Source organism: Mytilus galloprovincialis, chromosome 2, assembly GCF_965363235.1.
Source record: "Mytilus galloprovincialis chromosome 2, xbMytGall1.hap1.1, whole genome shotgun sequence".
In the NCBI taxonomy this organism is placed as follows: domain Eukaryota; kingdom Metazoa; phylum Mollusca; class Bivalvia; order Mytilida; family Mytilidae; genus Mytilus; species Mytilus galloprovincialis.
In genome coordinates this window covers 93,559,996-93,577,766 of record NC_134839.1, presented here as the reverse complement: position 1 = coordinate 93,577,766, position 17,771 = coordinate 93,559,996, and the positions used below count along the sequence as shown (strand labels likewise).

At 31.6% G+C, this 17,771-nt stretch overlaps 1 protein-coding gene across 2 annotated transcripts in view; it reads right to left on the bottom strand.

The window, feature by feature from the left end:
• LOC143064909 (stimulated by retinoic acid gene 6 protein-like) overlaps positions 1 to 17,771 on the bottom strand; it is a 64,284-nt gene that overhangs the window by 33,547 nt on the left and 12,966 nt on the right. For both annotated transcript variants that reach the window (XM_076238113.1, XM_076238114.1), the window contains exons 5-11: positions 15,936 to 16,056; positions 14,900 to 14,948; positions 12,048 to 12,209; positions 8,938 to 9,044; positions 5,018 to 5,132; positions 2,537 to 2,666; positions 1,131 to 1,288 (exon numbers count right to left, since the gene is read on the bottom strand). In XM_076238113.1, coding sequence (XP_076094228.1) covers positions 1,131 to 1,288; positions 2,537 to 2,666; positions 5,018 to 5,132; positions 8,938 to 9,044; positions 12,048 to 12,209; positions 14,900 to 14,948; positions 15,936 to 16,056 — 842 coding nt within the window. The remainder of the gene's footprint in view (positions 1 to 1,130; positions 1,289 to 2,536; positions 2,667 to 5,017; positions 5,133 to 8,937; positions 9,045 to 12,047; positions 12,210 to 14,899; positions 14,949 to 15,935; positions 16,057 to 17,771) is intronic.

Genomic DNA, 17,771 nt, shown 5'->3' with positions numbered 1-17,771 from the left:
TTTCTATTTACAGATGTAGGTACTAATCCTTATCGTCTACATGCTGTCGAAACATATATTTTGGCAATTTACAATGTCAGGGCGAGGCTGATGTAAGACTGATTTAGTGTCTTTATCCATAATACACTCGAGGTGTACTAATTGACATTCTAGTTTTTGTAGAACATAATTTAGTTATTGAAATGGCGTTCAGTAACTGCGAGTACTCTAAATCGTTTATTTTTGTCTTTTTTCTTACAGTATTTTCTTATATTTTGTGTTGAAACACCACTGTTCAAGGTTAAGTACAGGATTGAGCGCTAAACAAAATGCTAAAACCCGACTCACTTATTCTTTATATGCCCATCCTAAGTCTGGATCCAGTAATGTATTGGATGTCCCTGATTGCTGTTAACGGTTTGACACATTTGTAGTATATTGGCTATATTAATTGGCTTTTACGTTAAACAGTGTCGCAATAAATCATATATGTAATTCAATGGTTGTCGTTTGTTGCTGTATATCATATTTGTATTTTCGTTCATTATTAAGCCGATAGTTTTCTCGTCTGAAATTGTTTTAAATTTGTAATTTCGGGTCCTTTTCTTCCTGACTATGAGTTATGAGTTTACCTCGATGGTGAAGTCATTACGGTGACATTAAGTTGTATTTGGTCTCTCGTGGACAGTTGTCTCATTGGCAGTCATACGACATTTTTATATAAGATAAGAATATATGGTATGATAGCCAATAAAACCACACTTTATCGATGCCGAAATGAAGCATTTTTAAGCAATTTTAGATCTGACTTACGTTCTTCAACAAAGACTAAAACACATAACGTATAGTAAGAAATACACAAATTTGACAAAATGTCAAACAATTCAAACAAACAAATAACGATTTATGACAAAACAATAAACGAGTATCGAATAAGGTGACAAAACCCAACGACAACCTTTGAGTCGCAGGATCCTAGGACAGCCATATATAAAACATGGTGGGGTTAAACATGTTTGAGAGCCCTTAACCTTCCCATTAACCTGGGACAGTGCTGTAACAACACAATACATGAACAGACATAACTAAATAAGCGGGTTGTTGCTGAACTCAACTGATCGGTACGATTCACAAAAATGAATTATACGTACCACAAATTGTTTGTTGTCCTTAGTTCTTACTTTTGCAGGTAAAAATGAGAAATCTCCTTTATACATTTTTTGTAAGTCTTGTTGATATGTCCTGTATATCATAACTACATATACAGCCATTACAAAAGTCGCTATGCTTAATGAAAGATAAAAACTAACTGAAAAAATCAAACGTTTAGCTTAAAATAATCGATATAATCAATTGTATTGCTACAGCAAGAAATTGGAGTTTGATAAAAATGGCATCGACCATCAATGTACAAGTTGTTAATAAACAGTGATATAATAGGTAAAGTAAACGTTTATCTAGCCAGTAAATACATTTTAGAGCATTTTTATCATTTTAATCAATTTATATATATATATGCGATCGGTGGTTTACATAAATATGTAAATATTGCCGATTAGACATATTTGTTTTTGGTTGATTATGATTAGGTACATGTACATAAATATTCAGTGTAATGGTTTCTGGCTAATCGTTGATGATCTTAAATTAAAAAAAAATGTAACAGACAAATATAATTGAACTTTACAGTTGTAGAGTTTACAAGGTTTGGCTAGCCACAAAACCAGGTTCAAACCATCATTTTTTTCTTAAAATGTCCTGTACCAAGTCAAGAAAATGTCAGCTGTTTATCAGCATTCTTATAGTTCGTTTCTGTATGTGTTGTATTGTCGGTTTTTTTTTTGCACTTCAGTGTTTGTTGTTTCGTTGTTTTCCTCTTATAGTTGATGTGTTTCCCTCGGTTTTAGTTTGTGATCCGGATTAGTTTTCTCTCAATCGATTTATGCCCTAGGAACAGCGTTATACTACTGTTGCCTTTATTTGTCGCCAATGCAAATCATCATGGCCATAGTTGATTTGAATAAACAATTTTAGGGGAAACAAATCTTTTATTTTATAGAATGATGCTTTATTTTCTTTATTGACAAGGGATAATTGTTTGCTTGACGTGTTGATTTTCAAAAGCACAGCCGCCATTTGAATTGTATCCAGCTGAGTTATTGCTCTTAATTAAACAGATGTTATAAAGTATTTCTAAAATAAGATTTATTCATTTTTGAAGTTTAAACATAGTCACAAAATATTTCAAAATTTGGTGACCATGTTGATCTCATCTGACGCATAGAACTTGAAATAATAAATATATAATCTGCAATTCAATTTTCAGAAATATATCCATTCTTCTTGGTGTTTAATATGCTTAATTGAAATGTGCTATTTTGATATAGAGTACAACATTTTTTTTATTATAAAGACATTTATACATAATACTTAATTGTAGGTAAATGAAACTGGTCTAATTTTTAATGTGTTGAAAATCTTTAAATAATCACGTCGGAAAAAAATTGATGGGCCGAACTCCACTCCAATTTTACGTCTTTGAGTTTTAAGTTCTTACCGTCCATAACTTCTATAAAAGTGTTCAGTTCTGGTATTTGTACTCCAGTTCCATTTTTCAGTAGCTCATGTACCCTTTCAACAATTATTGTCCTTAGCGGGTTATATACAGAAAAAAACAAAACTCCAGTCTACAAGTATTGATAATAAATAATAATAAAAAAACCATATCATAATAGAAATAAAGATTATCATGTACGAAGTCGAGATTTTAAATGTTCTAAAAATGACACCGGAACAGAAAAGTAATGACGTAGCTCAAATGTCATTGATTCTGAATATTGATATAGTCAATTTAAAGTGATGCACATTCGAAAGAAAACAAACATCATATAATGTAAGGGTTTATACAGACAAATGATTAGGGGCAATCTTAGACAAAGAAGTCTTCTCAATGTTTGGTTGGTAATTCTTTCTCAAAACAAAACAAATACAACTGACAATGAAGTTAATAAATAGTCTTTTTATTCATTTAAAGAAAACCACTTGAATTTTATCTAGTCTAGTAACATTATATCATATAACAAATAACAAATAAATCATTAGACTAAGAACCATATGACAGTAGTAATCTAAAGAAAGTACATTGTTTGAGTTAAAGCTTTGGTCTAAACAGTTATTGGGAGATGATCGAACGCTCCATAGAACTATCTATTCTAATTGTTTCAATACAAGCTAGGTTTATGAACTATAACATATTTCAAGACAATGATAAATTCATCATATCTAATCCAGAAAAGAGCACTTGAATTTAATCATTTTGCTCTTTTTTAAAACAATCATAAACTTAGGGCCAATATATAGTTTCAGTGGCCCCAAAAAATATGAGAACATGTCTCTTTCATGTCTTTGTAATAAACTCGTAAAATAAGTACACATTTCACTTATCTCTAGGAGGCATACTTAAACCATCTGACTGAAGAAATATTTTTTTTTTTCGAAAACATTATAAAATAGAACAACTATAGAGCTATTATTTGTCCTCACGAATGCCTCAAAGTTTTACACAACCATGGTACAAAGGCATGTATGAATTGTTATGATAGTTATCAAAGGTACCAGGATTATAATTTAGTACGCCAGACGCGCGTTTCTTCTACATAAGACTCATCAGTGACGCTCATATCGAAATAATAATAAAGCCAAAACAAGTACAAAGTTGAAGAGCATTGAGGATCCGAAATTCCAAAAAGTTGTGCCAAATACGGCTAAGGTAATATATGCCTGGAATAAGAAACTCCTTAGTTTTTCGAAAAATTCAAAGTTTTGTAAAAGGAAATTTATAAAAATGACCACATTATTGATATTCATGTCAACACCGAAATGTTGACTAATGGGATGGTGATAACCTCGGGGACGAAACGTCCACCAGCAGTGGCATCGACCCAGTGGTTTAAATAGTTATCAAAGGTACCAGGATTATAATTTAGTACGCCAGACGCGCGTTTCGTCTACTTAAGACTCATCAGTGACGCTCATAAGGACTGTAGTGTGGTAGTTAAATCGAAGTGACTCAGCGATAATTACGGGGCGCCGAATGGGACTCTTGTGGTTTTGTACTCGAAATTCAATTTTATACGGACAAAAAGTGAGTTTTGTTTAACAAAAAATACTTCAGTTTAACAAAGTTTGTAGCATACTACAAATATAAATTTTGTCATACAAAATTATCTTTCAGTGGACAAAATTCATTTTTGTAACACAGACTTTACTTTTGTTACCTAATTTGAAAATTGGGCGACAAAAGTTAATTTTGTATGCAAATTCGTTTAGTTTGGATTCTGTGAACTACCTTGCATTCAAAACTGAGATTTTATCACACAATTTAATTTTTTGTTTATTTTCGTGTAGACAAAATTGAGTTTTGTTAGATCAGAAGTGAAAATTTAACAAAAAAAGTCAATGTTGTGCCACAAAAGTCAATTTTGTGTCACAAAAGTCAATTTTGTGTCACAAAAGTCATTTTTGCACAAAAGTCAACTTTGGTTCACAAAAGTGAATTTTGGCTACCCAAAAATAAACACAAAATTTATTTTTGTCATGACAAAATTCAATTTTGTGTTTATTTTTATGTAGACAAAATCGACTTTTGTGACACAAAAACTACAAAAATAAATTTTGTCTACAAAAATGAATTTTGTCATTACAAAATGTTCTCATAAAACAAGTCTGTATCACATACTTTTGTAAGACAAAAATGATTTTGTCATGACAGAATTGAATTTTTTTGTGTACACAAAATTAATTTGATTACAAAAAGATCAAAACCAATTCGGCGGCCCGTAATACTAACATTGAACGGTACAATTTCACTGCATCATCTGCACATTTCGACAATGACAGTACTTTTAGTGATGCTCAAGGCCAAATTTATTGAAAACCCAAAACTTCTACAAACGCTAAAGAAATGATCACGAAAAGAAATCACTAAAAAGGATAAATTTTAACAGTAGATAAACAACGAATTACCGAATATACTTACCTGGAAAATTATACACCCACAAATCACAAACGTACACACGACTCTAGGCGAAGTTCTCAATGGTGTATTTGTATTCATTTTCCCCTTTATTGTAGCAATGACGCTTTTCAGTTTTCTGAAAAAAGAAGATACAACCGACTACTAAAAATGTCATTTTAAATACACAAAGATGTTATTATAATCTTTTAATGTGTTGGAAATCTCTGAAACTATGAAAGCAATCGAAACAGTTTAATAAAAGTTACATGCAAAATTTGCCGTGTTTTCAACACAAAATTTACTCTTAGAAAAAAAACCATACTTTTGAATCTGGAAAACTTTGAAGACATGATGGCAGAACCTATACAAACACAATTACAATGCATATTTGTCTCAGAAAATAAAAGTCTTAATTGAACTTTAATGTGCCTTTTTATATGCTCCCACAGAAGGTCCAGAAAAATTTTGTTGAGAAAGATGCATGAGTACTTCCCCATGGGAAAAATTGATATTCACAATTGTTACGTGTTTAATTTTCTGAGGAAAATGTAATGGAAAGCATAAAGAGGGATTTTCTTGCTATCTTAAATTTCTGCTCTTTTGTCGTGTTGTTGTATCCTCGATACATTCCTCATATCCAATTTGATGCCTTTACAATACAAGTGTCATATCGTTGAAATATTATCTCATTTTAGAAATATAAATTCAATGTGTATATATTTATAAAACAACTTAACAACTTGTAACAAGTTAAGATAAATATTCAGGTGCTAGATTATGTATGTTTTTATTTCATCGGCTTCCAAACATTTTAAACACAAATGACGAAGATATCTCAAAACCTTCATTTAAAATTATTCTTGCTGCCCACCGTTTTTTAGGCATTTCCCCACACTGTACAGCAGTAGACCATATAATTAAATGTTTATATTCATTATACTTAAGTTCGAGAACACTTACTGGAAGATATGTTTTGAGTCGGCCCATAAGATGTTATCTGCTTACAATTACTGCAATATTTTGTCAATTTGATTTTCCCACAAAAGAGATTAAGCAATATAGACTTCTAGCAGTTTTTGATATTGAACGACTTCTATTATATGTTCATCTCCAAATTTGAGTTTCAACATTTTGTCTATAAAAACGAACTTGCAAATCTATATTTAATAACATAACATTATCATTTCTACCGATTCATACCATTACAAAAATCTACATTCATAAATGCATTTAAAAATGTATTTCTACAGTTCTACCAGTCTGTATCTAAGAAAGCCACCATTTTGAGTTCCAAATGTTTGGGGTATGTAATTCTCAAAAAAGAATTTACAAGAAAGTCACGGTTCGAACCTCAAAATCTACTTGTTGTCGATTATGAAACCATGCTGAAGCGTACAAAAGTATAAATATATCTAGTGTTTATGTTTGACATCCAGAGTAAAGACATGACGTCATATTGTTTAAATGATAAAGACGTTGCGACAGTTTCGACTTTTCCATTTATGGGATTTTAAGCCGAAATATTTCTTAAATAACATTTATTTTAATATGTAGCATTAAAAGGAAGATAAATGAATTGTATCTTAAGCTTGGCCTTTGAAAAACTTGTTACTGTAGCGAATATTCTTTTACAAAGCCACGCTACGCGTCGCTAGGTTAACTCAATTTGCGACTGTAAAATCCACATATTACGAATGCCAAGCTTTAAATACAGTACAGTTAACTCCGTATTTGTATGTTTCTATTTGGTTTCGTATTTTTCCATTCAATATTACAGAATTCATTTTGATAAAATACACTATAAACATCTTTTGCCACCAAAGTAAATTTTCTAGTTAACCTTCGTCAGGAACGCTCAAAATCAAACATTTGAAATCCGAGGCCAGACATAAAACAAATCAATATAAATCGAAGGAGATTTGGTGTGATTAACAATCAGACAACTATTCATCACAGTACAAATAAGTAGAAATAGTAGATATAGATTTATTCAATGTCAAAGGAGTAGGTCCGGTAAGGACCGATTTTGGCCTCTAATTTCAGGTTCATTTGACGAAAGATTTTGACCACTTTTTAAACACTTAAGTGTCTATTTCATTTGAATCAATTAGTTTATGTGAAAGATTTGAACTGATTTAGTCATTAAAAACCATCCGATTCAAGTTCAAATATGAACAATTTATCAAATATGCCGAAAAATGTCACTTTTCAGATGGTTTTTGTCAAAAATGAAAGTGGCCGCATCCGTGTTCATCCTCAACCTTTATATATGTTATGTATTATCATAAAATACAACTTACATTTCAATATAAAGGATGAACACGAATGCGACCACTTTCGTTTTACACGAAAACCGTCTAAAATTTAACTAAAATGCTAGAATTGTGAAGATTTCAGTAATTTAGCATGACTTTATGGTGCTAGTACCAGATATATGTGCATTGTATTGTCAAAAACAGCCCACATTTATGTAGCAGAAGCATTCTACTGTCCAATAAATAACTAAAAGTTTATATTTTAACAATTTAATAAAACTGCTATATTTTGGGGCCAAAAAGGGGTCTAACTGGACCTACTCCTTTGTCTGAGAAAGAATATTTAAATATGCATTTGTAAATATATTATACAGCATTTAGTTTGTTTACATTTATCATACATTCATTTTTACAGTGTTTATGACTGTAAAACTTTCGAGATGAATATTTTTTGGATATTTCCAATAAAGACGTGTTTTTTTCCACATTATTTAGAAACTTTTTTTAACTTTGTAATTCCATAAATTAACATCTATATATTTATTTACTTAAATAATCATTTTAGTTTTCGGTGGTTTTTTTTTCTCCAATTGATGTTTTTTTCCCATGTTATTACGGAAATTCAGTATTTCAAATTCTCCGAATATCGTTTCAAACGATTTCAAAGTTGAAAAAAAAACTATATATATTGAATAAAGTATGAAGATTAACATTTCTTACGTTTACACTGCTGTCAAACGGAGTGTTTTATCTTCACTTAAAATTCAGTTAAAAACCAATTGTAGATATAAATAATAACGCGGGTTAGGCATGTAAATTGGCTTCTGAATGTTAACCAAAGTATTGGTTAATGCATTATAATTTATGACAAGTAAAACCGATATCACAAAGTAATTTATTCTGGAAGTAAAAGTAAAATAAGTTAAAACAACAGATAAATCAATGAGAATAGGTCAAAACAGTCCAAAATTGTGAAAGAAACGTTTTTTTCTCGGAATATGCTATTGGTGTCTAGATAACTGCTGTACAAGAGTGTTCTAGATCAGTTTACATGATAGCTACAATTTGACTTATACGTCACAGATTGACTCTAAATATATCCGTTATCTGGTACCTTTGATATCTGTTTACACCACTGGGTAGATACCACTGCGGTGGACATTTCGTCCCCGAGGGTATCACCAGCCCAGTAGTCAGCACTTCGGTGTTGACATGAATATCAATTATATGGTCTTTTTTTAAATTTCCTGTTGACAAAACTTTGAATTTTTCAAAAAACTAAGGATTTTCTTATCCCAGGAATAGATTACCTTTGAGGTATTTGGCACAACTTTTTGGAATTTTGGGTCCTCAATGCTCTTCAACCTTGTATTTGTTTTGCTTTAAACCCATTTTTATCTGAGCGTCACTGATGCTGCTCTTCAACTTTGTACTTGTTTGGCTTTATAAATATTTTGATATGAGCGTCACTGATGAGTCTTATGTAGACGAAACGCGCGTCTGGCGTACTAAATTATAATCCTGGTACCTTTGATAACTATGAGTCTTATGTAGATGAAAAGCGCGTCTGGCGTATTAAATTATAATCCTGGTACCTTTGATAACTGTTTATCTGTTTGTATACCATTTAAAATAAATTAAAATAAATTCTGGATATGTAAATGAAATTTTTTCAATGATACCTACTGAAGAGATTTGGAATCAGTCTCTAATTTCGTTCCTCTGTCTTCGTCTTTCTGCAACAACCATCTTACATACTGCCTTTCATAGCCATTAATCACACTATGCTTCATCTTTAACAAGTTAAGATATAAAATGTCATATTACAGTAAGTAGCAGGAGGTTAACTTAGCGATTGTGATATTCATTTATACGTGAGGAACAATCATGCCTGTTCCAAGTTAGGAATATTACTAGTTTTTATCCATTCGTTTGATGTGTTTAAGCTTTGCTTTTGCTTTTTTAATTTGATAAAGGATTTTCTATTTTGAATTTTCCTCGGAGTGTGAAATTTTTGTTTTTAATTTTTGCATAATTAGTGCATAAGGGGCACATACCTTGTCGACGCAACATGTTTTGTTTCTTTTGGGACAATGAGCTTTCATCAATCGATGTATCCATTTATAGAATGGAAAATATTGTTTGTGCTGTATTTAGAGACCCCTCCACCAAATTTTTTTATTTGCATGCAAAAATTACACCCACAAATGTAAGAAATAGATTGAAATATAAAATTATATTTATATATTTGTATTGACTCTGCACCTCAAACACACTGAGATCCAGATGGTATATATATATTGTATGGTTGTCACTTGCTTATTTGTATGATATACTTATTTCTAGTACTGTATAGTTAATTGAATCATTATCCCATACGGTATATAAAAATTATTGAGTTAGATTGTCGACAAATAAAAAAATTATTGTGTATAAAATAATAATATAACATCTTCGCACGCTTAAGACAATAACAATCAAAACCAAGGAGTTAATAAAGACTCACAAAATCAAAAGACATTTACATCAACAGTTATAAATAATAAATAAGAAGCAACACGAACTCCACTAAAAACCGGGAGTGAAACCAGGTGCTCCGGAAGGGTAAGCATTTCCTGCACCGTATACGGCACCCGTCGTGTTATTTCTTTGTTCAGTTCGGTAATGATGAAAGGTTATTATGACAAAGGAAGAATATCAGATATGATTTCTGACACACTTTTGTCATAATGGTCAATAAGCTCATGATGGCGACCGTAAAATTTAGTGAGTGATAACCTTAACTCATTCGCAATATTTCCTCGTGGGTTTGAACCCACCCCCAGTGAAAAATGGTAATTTTCCGTCTATTTTCCGATTTCAAAACGACCTTGAGAGGTGAACACCGACAAGACTGTGTTTTTTTGTCATTCAAGTATTACCCTATAGTTACAGTAGTCCATTCATGCTAGCTGGGAGTATATTGGACTTCAGTGTCTTGCTTGGGAATTATTATTGTCAAGTCAGGTCTGCCTAAATGTTCGTTTTTATGGATTTTTGACAAAACGGTGACCTAGATTTTACAGACTAGATTCCTATTGGCCATACTATACCTCGTTGTGTTCCTACACCACCTATGCATGCATATATGATAATAGTTTTTACCAACAGTCACTTCCAGTTACGTAGTGGCCATCAAAAGATGCCCACCCCCACCTGATTTTGGCTACTTTTCATGTTTTTCCGATTTTGAACTCTTAAACGGCTTTCAAAGTGCCAAATTTTCATGAACAGACATCTGAGAAGAGTTGATGGACCATGAACTGCTTGGTTAAAGTCCCTGCTATCATGACAGTTCAGTAGGGGCAGTTCAAAAAAAGTATGGAGGGTCATACGGGCAATCAAATAATGGTTGTCGCCATCACGCCTACAGGCGGGATTGGGGGTTAAAGGGTTAATTTGATTGATTCATTGCCCTGTCTTAGCAACTTTTAAAAACACATGTCTTATGTCTATCTCGAGATTCGCCTTCCATTACAAGGTAACGATTGAAGTTATATTTTTTTTATATAACGGTAGTGGTCGAGTGGTCTAGAGCTATTTTTATCTTTTTATTTTGTATTCTGTGTAGGTTTCGGAAATAAGTTGAATGAGTAAGCTGCATTTGGATTAAACTGAGGTGCCTGATACTATAAGGACTTGATGTTTTTGAATTGAATTTTGAAGATGTAAATTGATGTAGATGATAAATATATATGTGCAATAAAATTTTATCAAAAGGAAAAAGAGCACTGAACATGAGGCTAAGCGATTGGTGTTGTAGTGTATCAAAGTTCGAATTCCGCTGAAGGAGGGACAAAAAAAATCGTCTTATTTTTAATTTTTAGACTTATTTAAAATATTTTGTATTAACTTTGCATCTCAAACATACTGAACATTGAATCTACTGTTGCCTATGGAGAAGGTTAAATTATAAAACTATAGAACATATTTATATGTTAATCATGCATCTCCTTTTTTAATAATATGCCCCTTTATAAAGTACGGTGATATGTATTTGTATGTTGATGGATTATCAGTAATATTAAGAAAACACTGGATTTCTTTATTTGTATTTTGTCCTATTTTGTGAATAATTTCTGTACTTTTCTACTTGCAGCATTTTGTCTTATCCTTGCCTTAAAAACCCGTGTTTTATATTAATTATCAATATCCAGACACAAATTTGTAAAATAGCTCATTTGTGAATAAGTAACAAATTTTGAATCAACTGTCTCTATGTCATATTATCTATACTATTTCACAAAGTTCATCGAGCGGTGTTGCTTGAAGCAGAATTCGCTGTTTTGACAGTTTAATGGAACGGTCATCTTTTGCTTTCCTTCTTTAAAATTTAGCAGTGATGGTTTCGACACAGAGAAAAATCGTACACCTCAATCCAATTTAAAGATTACTCTGCTAAATGTAGATATGGCTTACTTTTTCCTTTAAAGGACAGAAAAAAGTGGGTTTATATCACCGAATGAAGATGTATAAAATTATATTGAAAAAAAGTGAACCTATTCCAGCCTTTCAAATTTATGTTTATGTTTATTGATAAATTTCCATGAGGATATAAACTGAACACTAAAGAGCAGAAAGGTCACTTATGACGTATCAATGGTGTCGAAGAAATTTTACCAAGAGTGACAATTTTACAAAAAAAATCGCCAGTGCCTTACTTTTTTGTTGTTGTGTGCTTATCAATTCAAAAGTACTGTAGTGACCTTCATGAGGATATTATTTGTCGAATTTTCATTTATTATGATAATACTTGCATTTAGTTTTGTTTTATACGGAACTCCTCTGATAACATTAACAGTATCCATAGTTCCTTTATACAAGAAATAACTTATAAGAATGGTAAAGCATACCAATATCGGAACATTAATGAGTATCAGGTATGCTATGAATTTTATTTCGATCTGTTCATTTTCATTCTAGAAATAGAAAAAAAGCCCAATAAAATTAGAATACTTAAAATAATAGATTCACAAACATATATTCGAAAGAAAATGAAGTTTCTTTAACAATAAGATACGACTTCGTTTTTGGACACTTTATTATCATAACACTTTGAAGAGTATCTGTTTCAAATTTATAATATAAAACATCACACATACTACCATGTTCGTTTGCATAAAACGACTAAAGTTAATTTTTTTCAGAACTTAAACAAAAATTAACTTGTAACTCAGATATGTCAACTGGGAAATTAGAAATGTCCAACCGGTCTTTCGTACTATTTTTGAGCCAATAAATGCTTGATTTTCCTTTTCGTTTTATTACTTTTGTAAACTGTTATCAGAAGACTCTTCAAATAATCAAAAACACAAAACAATTACCACAGCTAGATATCAAATGCGAGTAGAACGAAGTGATATTCGGAGAAGGAACAAAAACAGAACAGAAAATATCTCAAATAAGCGATCCCTTTGAATGAGTTGAGGGCTTACTATAGTTAGTATCTAGCCATTATGCATCATGTTGATTTGATACACGATGTTCACCCTTTTTCCTGTTGTCGTGCCAGCGTTCCTGGAGGCTCAGATTGATTTTTTTACCACCAGAACAATCTTTCTTATTCTTACTAGAAATGCATTTTAAAGTAATAAATGTTGAGACATGAATTGAGGGAAGTCTGTATTCTGTGGATGTCTCTATTATTTTAAATCTTTCCAAAAAACTTAAGTTTCTTGTTTATCCGTTAGAAAAAGAATAAGAAATTTTACATGTGCTAAAATCATATCTTTCTATTCAGAATATCATTTATGTTTATTTTCAGTGGAAAAAATATCTATACACCGTGCTGATGTGAACTTGCAACGTGTGTATTAAAAAGGAGAAAAGATTCAAAAGGGACATTAAAATATCATATGCCTGAGGAAAAATGACAACGCCATGGCACATAATTAAAAAAAAGATGAAAAGATTTTAAATAACGCTGCATACACAATGTAGATGATTAAGCAACAAATTTCCCACCAAAACCTTGTGTATACACATATGATTCGGAAGAATGACCTTTTTGTAATCCATAAGTAGTACGCATCGTGTTGCTCATCAAGAATACACCTAGTGATAAGTCGCGTTCGATGTTGTCACAAACGAGGAAAGAGGACGGGGTTGTGTTGACGACAACAAGTTTATATTCGTTGTCATTTGTGACGCAAGTATAAATGGGTACACGTACTATTGCTTGCTTTGAAAAACGATAATTACCAACCCAACTATTAACAAATTCAAGAAAAAAAAAATCAAAAGCAAAGATGACTTTTTCTACATATGCCTTTTAAGGGTGTACAATCAAACTTTTGTAAAAGTGAATTGAATTCAAGATCATTGCGTGTAAGAACATTTTAAGCGGCCTCTATTATGCCTATTTATATTATACCACTAGTTTCCGACAATTGTTGAATAATCACCATTAAGAATATACCAAATCATTTGAAATATTGGTTTTTTCCTCGAACATTCACTGTTAAATGTTATGAATTATTTTGAATAATACATTATATAAATAATACCAAATTGATCTAAAACCGGTTAACTGATATTTTTAGTGTTTCAACTCAAATATATTACAATTGACAAAACAAATTTAAAAATATTTAAAAAAAATTCTTGATGGAGGTAATAACAAATATGAGACGGATTAAACTTTCTAAGCAAATCACCAAGAAGCAAAATTGCTTGTTTGTTACATGTTAATCCAAAACCTTATTAGAAATCGTCTTATATCTTCTGTTTTCCTGTCTTTATAAAACAATAAAAACAATTAAGTAAACCTATAACAATATAAAAAATGGCAAAAATATTAAAAACACGAATGTGTCCTTAGTACACGGATGCCCAATCCGCCCTATCATTTCCTAAGTTCAGTGGACCGTGAAAATGTGGGGAAATCTATAATTTGGCATTAAAATAAGAAAGATCATATCATAGGGAACAGGTGTACTAAGTTTCAAGTTGATTGGACTTCAACTTCATTAAAAACTACCTCGACAAAAAAATTTAAGCTGAAGCGGGACGAGCGGACGGACGGACGGACGCACAGACCAGAAAACATTATGCCCATAAATGGGGCATAATGACACTGAATGGATAAAACTATAGAATGTGTAATACCCGACGCAAAGTAAGTAAGAGTAGCGAATATCTTTATCATTTAGCAGCATACAATCGAAATATGACAACATTAATAACTTTATGAATGTTTTTTTTGAGGAAGTGAAATCATTATTGATGATTTCTACAAAGTCTATCCTCTGAAAAAAAAACAACCCCAGGGAGGAACACAAACACCACCTAAAATTGCCAAAGGAAATAAGATGTCGTATACACACAACATTATTAGATGGTGCTGACAGGACCTGTAACTTTTGTCGACAGTTTGAAAAAAAAATAAGCGGATATCTTTAATTAATATATCGAGGGAAAAACTCCCTCAAAGTCATGAGGCTAACAACGATTTCTTATAAAGGAAAAAAACTATTATACAATTTTTTGAAGATTTGTATTTGTACTATTCCCATTGAAGAAATGATTCAGATATCCCCGTGTGAACTGGTCAAAAAGTCGACGTCACGATTTAAGATACTCAAAAGCCATAAAACATAGAAACACTTACATCTTCGTCTTTTTTACTTTGGATTAACTCAAAGAGAGTTTCTGACATCCTGAAATTAAAATAACGTGTGCAAATCAAATGTATATTCTATGAACGTATCACCAATCGTATAAAAGGTATAACTGATGAGCAATGATTGGTGATAAGTTATTTCGTAGAATTGGACGTATTTCAATCTGTGCTATACGCGTTCTTAAAGTTCATATAGATCGCTTACTATTCTGGAGCACTTGAAAGTAATTTTTAGTGGGGTTCTTGTTGCTTAGTCTGTAGTCTTCTATGTTGTAATTGTGTACTTTTATTTGTCTGTTTGTCTTTTTCATTTTTAGCCATGGCGTTGTCAGTTTGTTTTCGATCTATGAGTTTGAAAGTCCCACTGGTATCTTTCGCCACTCTTTTACGGTGTCCGGATACCCGTTAGCTTTTATATGTTTATAAGTTAAACCGCTGAAACTACTAGACCAACTAGGTTTCTTAGAAACAGCGAATATTAAAATAACCGTATACAAAAGACTTATATGTTGTGTCATATAAACATTTGTATATATATATCAATTAAGGTTGCTGAAACTGTTTTTAATTGTATTGCATTTAGTCATAGATTTAAAAGAAACGCATACAATTGATATTTGAAATTCCAATAAGTTTAACAAAGTCCGAATAATGAATTTAAGATGTATGTATCTTATTTTAATGAATATCCACCTCAACCTTAGAAAAAATTGTTTTCAAGAATAGTTCTTTCAAAAAGGCACCTTCGTCGAAAAAGTTAAGGACCAAACATAAACTTTCCATTGATGAATGAATACAGCCTTAATGTGTTCTTGATTCTATTTCTATCATCGTAAACAATAATTTAAGAAGTAACGTGTGTGTTGTTTTAGGATTGCAGAATGAGCTGTGTGTTTCTACGGAGGAAAATGGGGAATAACTTTGCTCAGAGTATATATGTTTATACTAGAACTAGAAAAGAAAGCTCATCAAAATATTTATTTTTAGCTTTAGTAGAATAATGAAAACAAGCATTTACACTTACAGGTATCCACAATGTAAAAATCCAACAACAGGACCGACTATTGGTGTAGAATGTCTAATGGCAGCAAATATTGGGTAAAATTTGAATGATGCCACGACTGCAAACAATAACCATACCGGAACTAGAATAAATAAATAAACATATATTTAAAAACACGTTTTCTATATAAATGCCATCAGAATTCCATCACAAACAATACATGATGGTCTTCAAGTATAGATTCTGCGTACTGACGTTGTTTATCATCTTAACACCGTGTTATATTGTTCTTTCATTTGTCTTTGTTCTATTTTAATTATATTAATTTTACTGTTTGGTCTGTTTTCTGAGATATCCTTTTGACGTGGCTCGGTACTTATTCATCTCGTCATTGTGTTTGTATTATCTATCATTTTTGCTGGTGTGTTTTGTATATGCGACTTTTCGTGTTTCTTTAGTTCACATGACGTGAATCTGAACTTTTAAAGATCTCACCAATATGTTATTGGTCTATTATATGTCATTATGCTATTGTTCTATTATAAAGTTGAAAATACTTGAAGCGATATTTGTTTTACTCGCGTTATGGTATTTACGTTATTAACCAGATGTGGATTCTTAAAAACTCTAAAGAACTTCTGGATAATTTAAAATCTCGGTCTGAAATTAGTTCTAACACACTATTGATTTTTTAACCCTGTATGTCACCGTGCCCAATGTGAAATTATAATTTTGGAAAATACTTTGAAAGACAAAATTATTTTATATTTCTTCCTATGTTACGTTTACATTTTATGACGTTCAAACACGCGAAGCAATACATGTGGTTTTTAAATTTGATAGACGCTTTTTGTGCTTTTTTGTTAAATATTTGTATGTTTTGAGATTGTGACACAGTGATGACTGCTGTACCCATATTTTGACTATTTTACTTATTATGGCTGTTTTGTTAACATGTCGTTGTAAATATAATGACTTTTGATGCGACTGTCATACAAGTGAGAGGTTTAGTGCTATAAAACCTGGTTGAATCCACCATTTTCTGCATTTAAAAATGCCTGTACCAAGTCAGGAATATGACAGTTGTTGTCTATTCGTTTGATATGTTTTACACTGAAATGCAGTCGAGTTTAGCGTTTGATAGTTCATTGATTATTGCGTATCACAAACAAACAACTTGTAACGTCTCATTCCATTGGCCGAAAGATTCAAATACAACAACAATCGTGGTGAGCACGTGAATTGACACAGGTGATCTGACCGATAATGGAAGGTACTATGTTACTACGAACGTAAATAGTTTACAAATCTTTGGTAAACAAATTTGAATTAATGTTTTGAGAATTTCAAATAGTAGGGTCGAAATATCATACTTGAGTTCTTTATGCATGCATGCAGCAACACAATTATTTTGTACCGCATTATAAAAAATGTAAGGAAAAAATAAAATACATGTGCTGCTTTTATACGGATGAATATATGAACCACTTTTAATTTCTTTCATACTGACGATAGTTCATTATCCTGACAATGTCGTACTTTCTTATAAGGATCTCGGCTTTGCTCATTGTTGAAGGCCGTACGGTGACCTATATTTGTTAATGTCTGTGTCATTTTGGTCTCTTGTGGACAGTTGTCTCATTGGCAATCATACCACATCTTCTTTTTTATATCATAATACTGATCCATTACAATAATTTATGATGGATTGCAAATTCTTCTTTTATTATTTTAATGCTATAAAACAAACACACAGTATCTAAACGTTTGATCATTCAAAAATAACGTATCATAAACAGAGAAAATTGTCCCCAAAGGTAGAAACAAAACAACAATAATCGTATCATTTGTCCACGT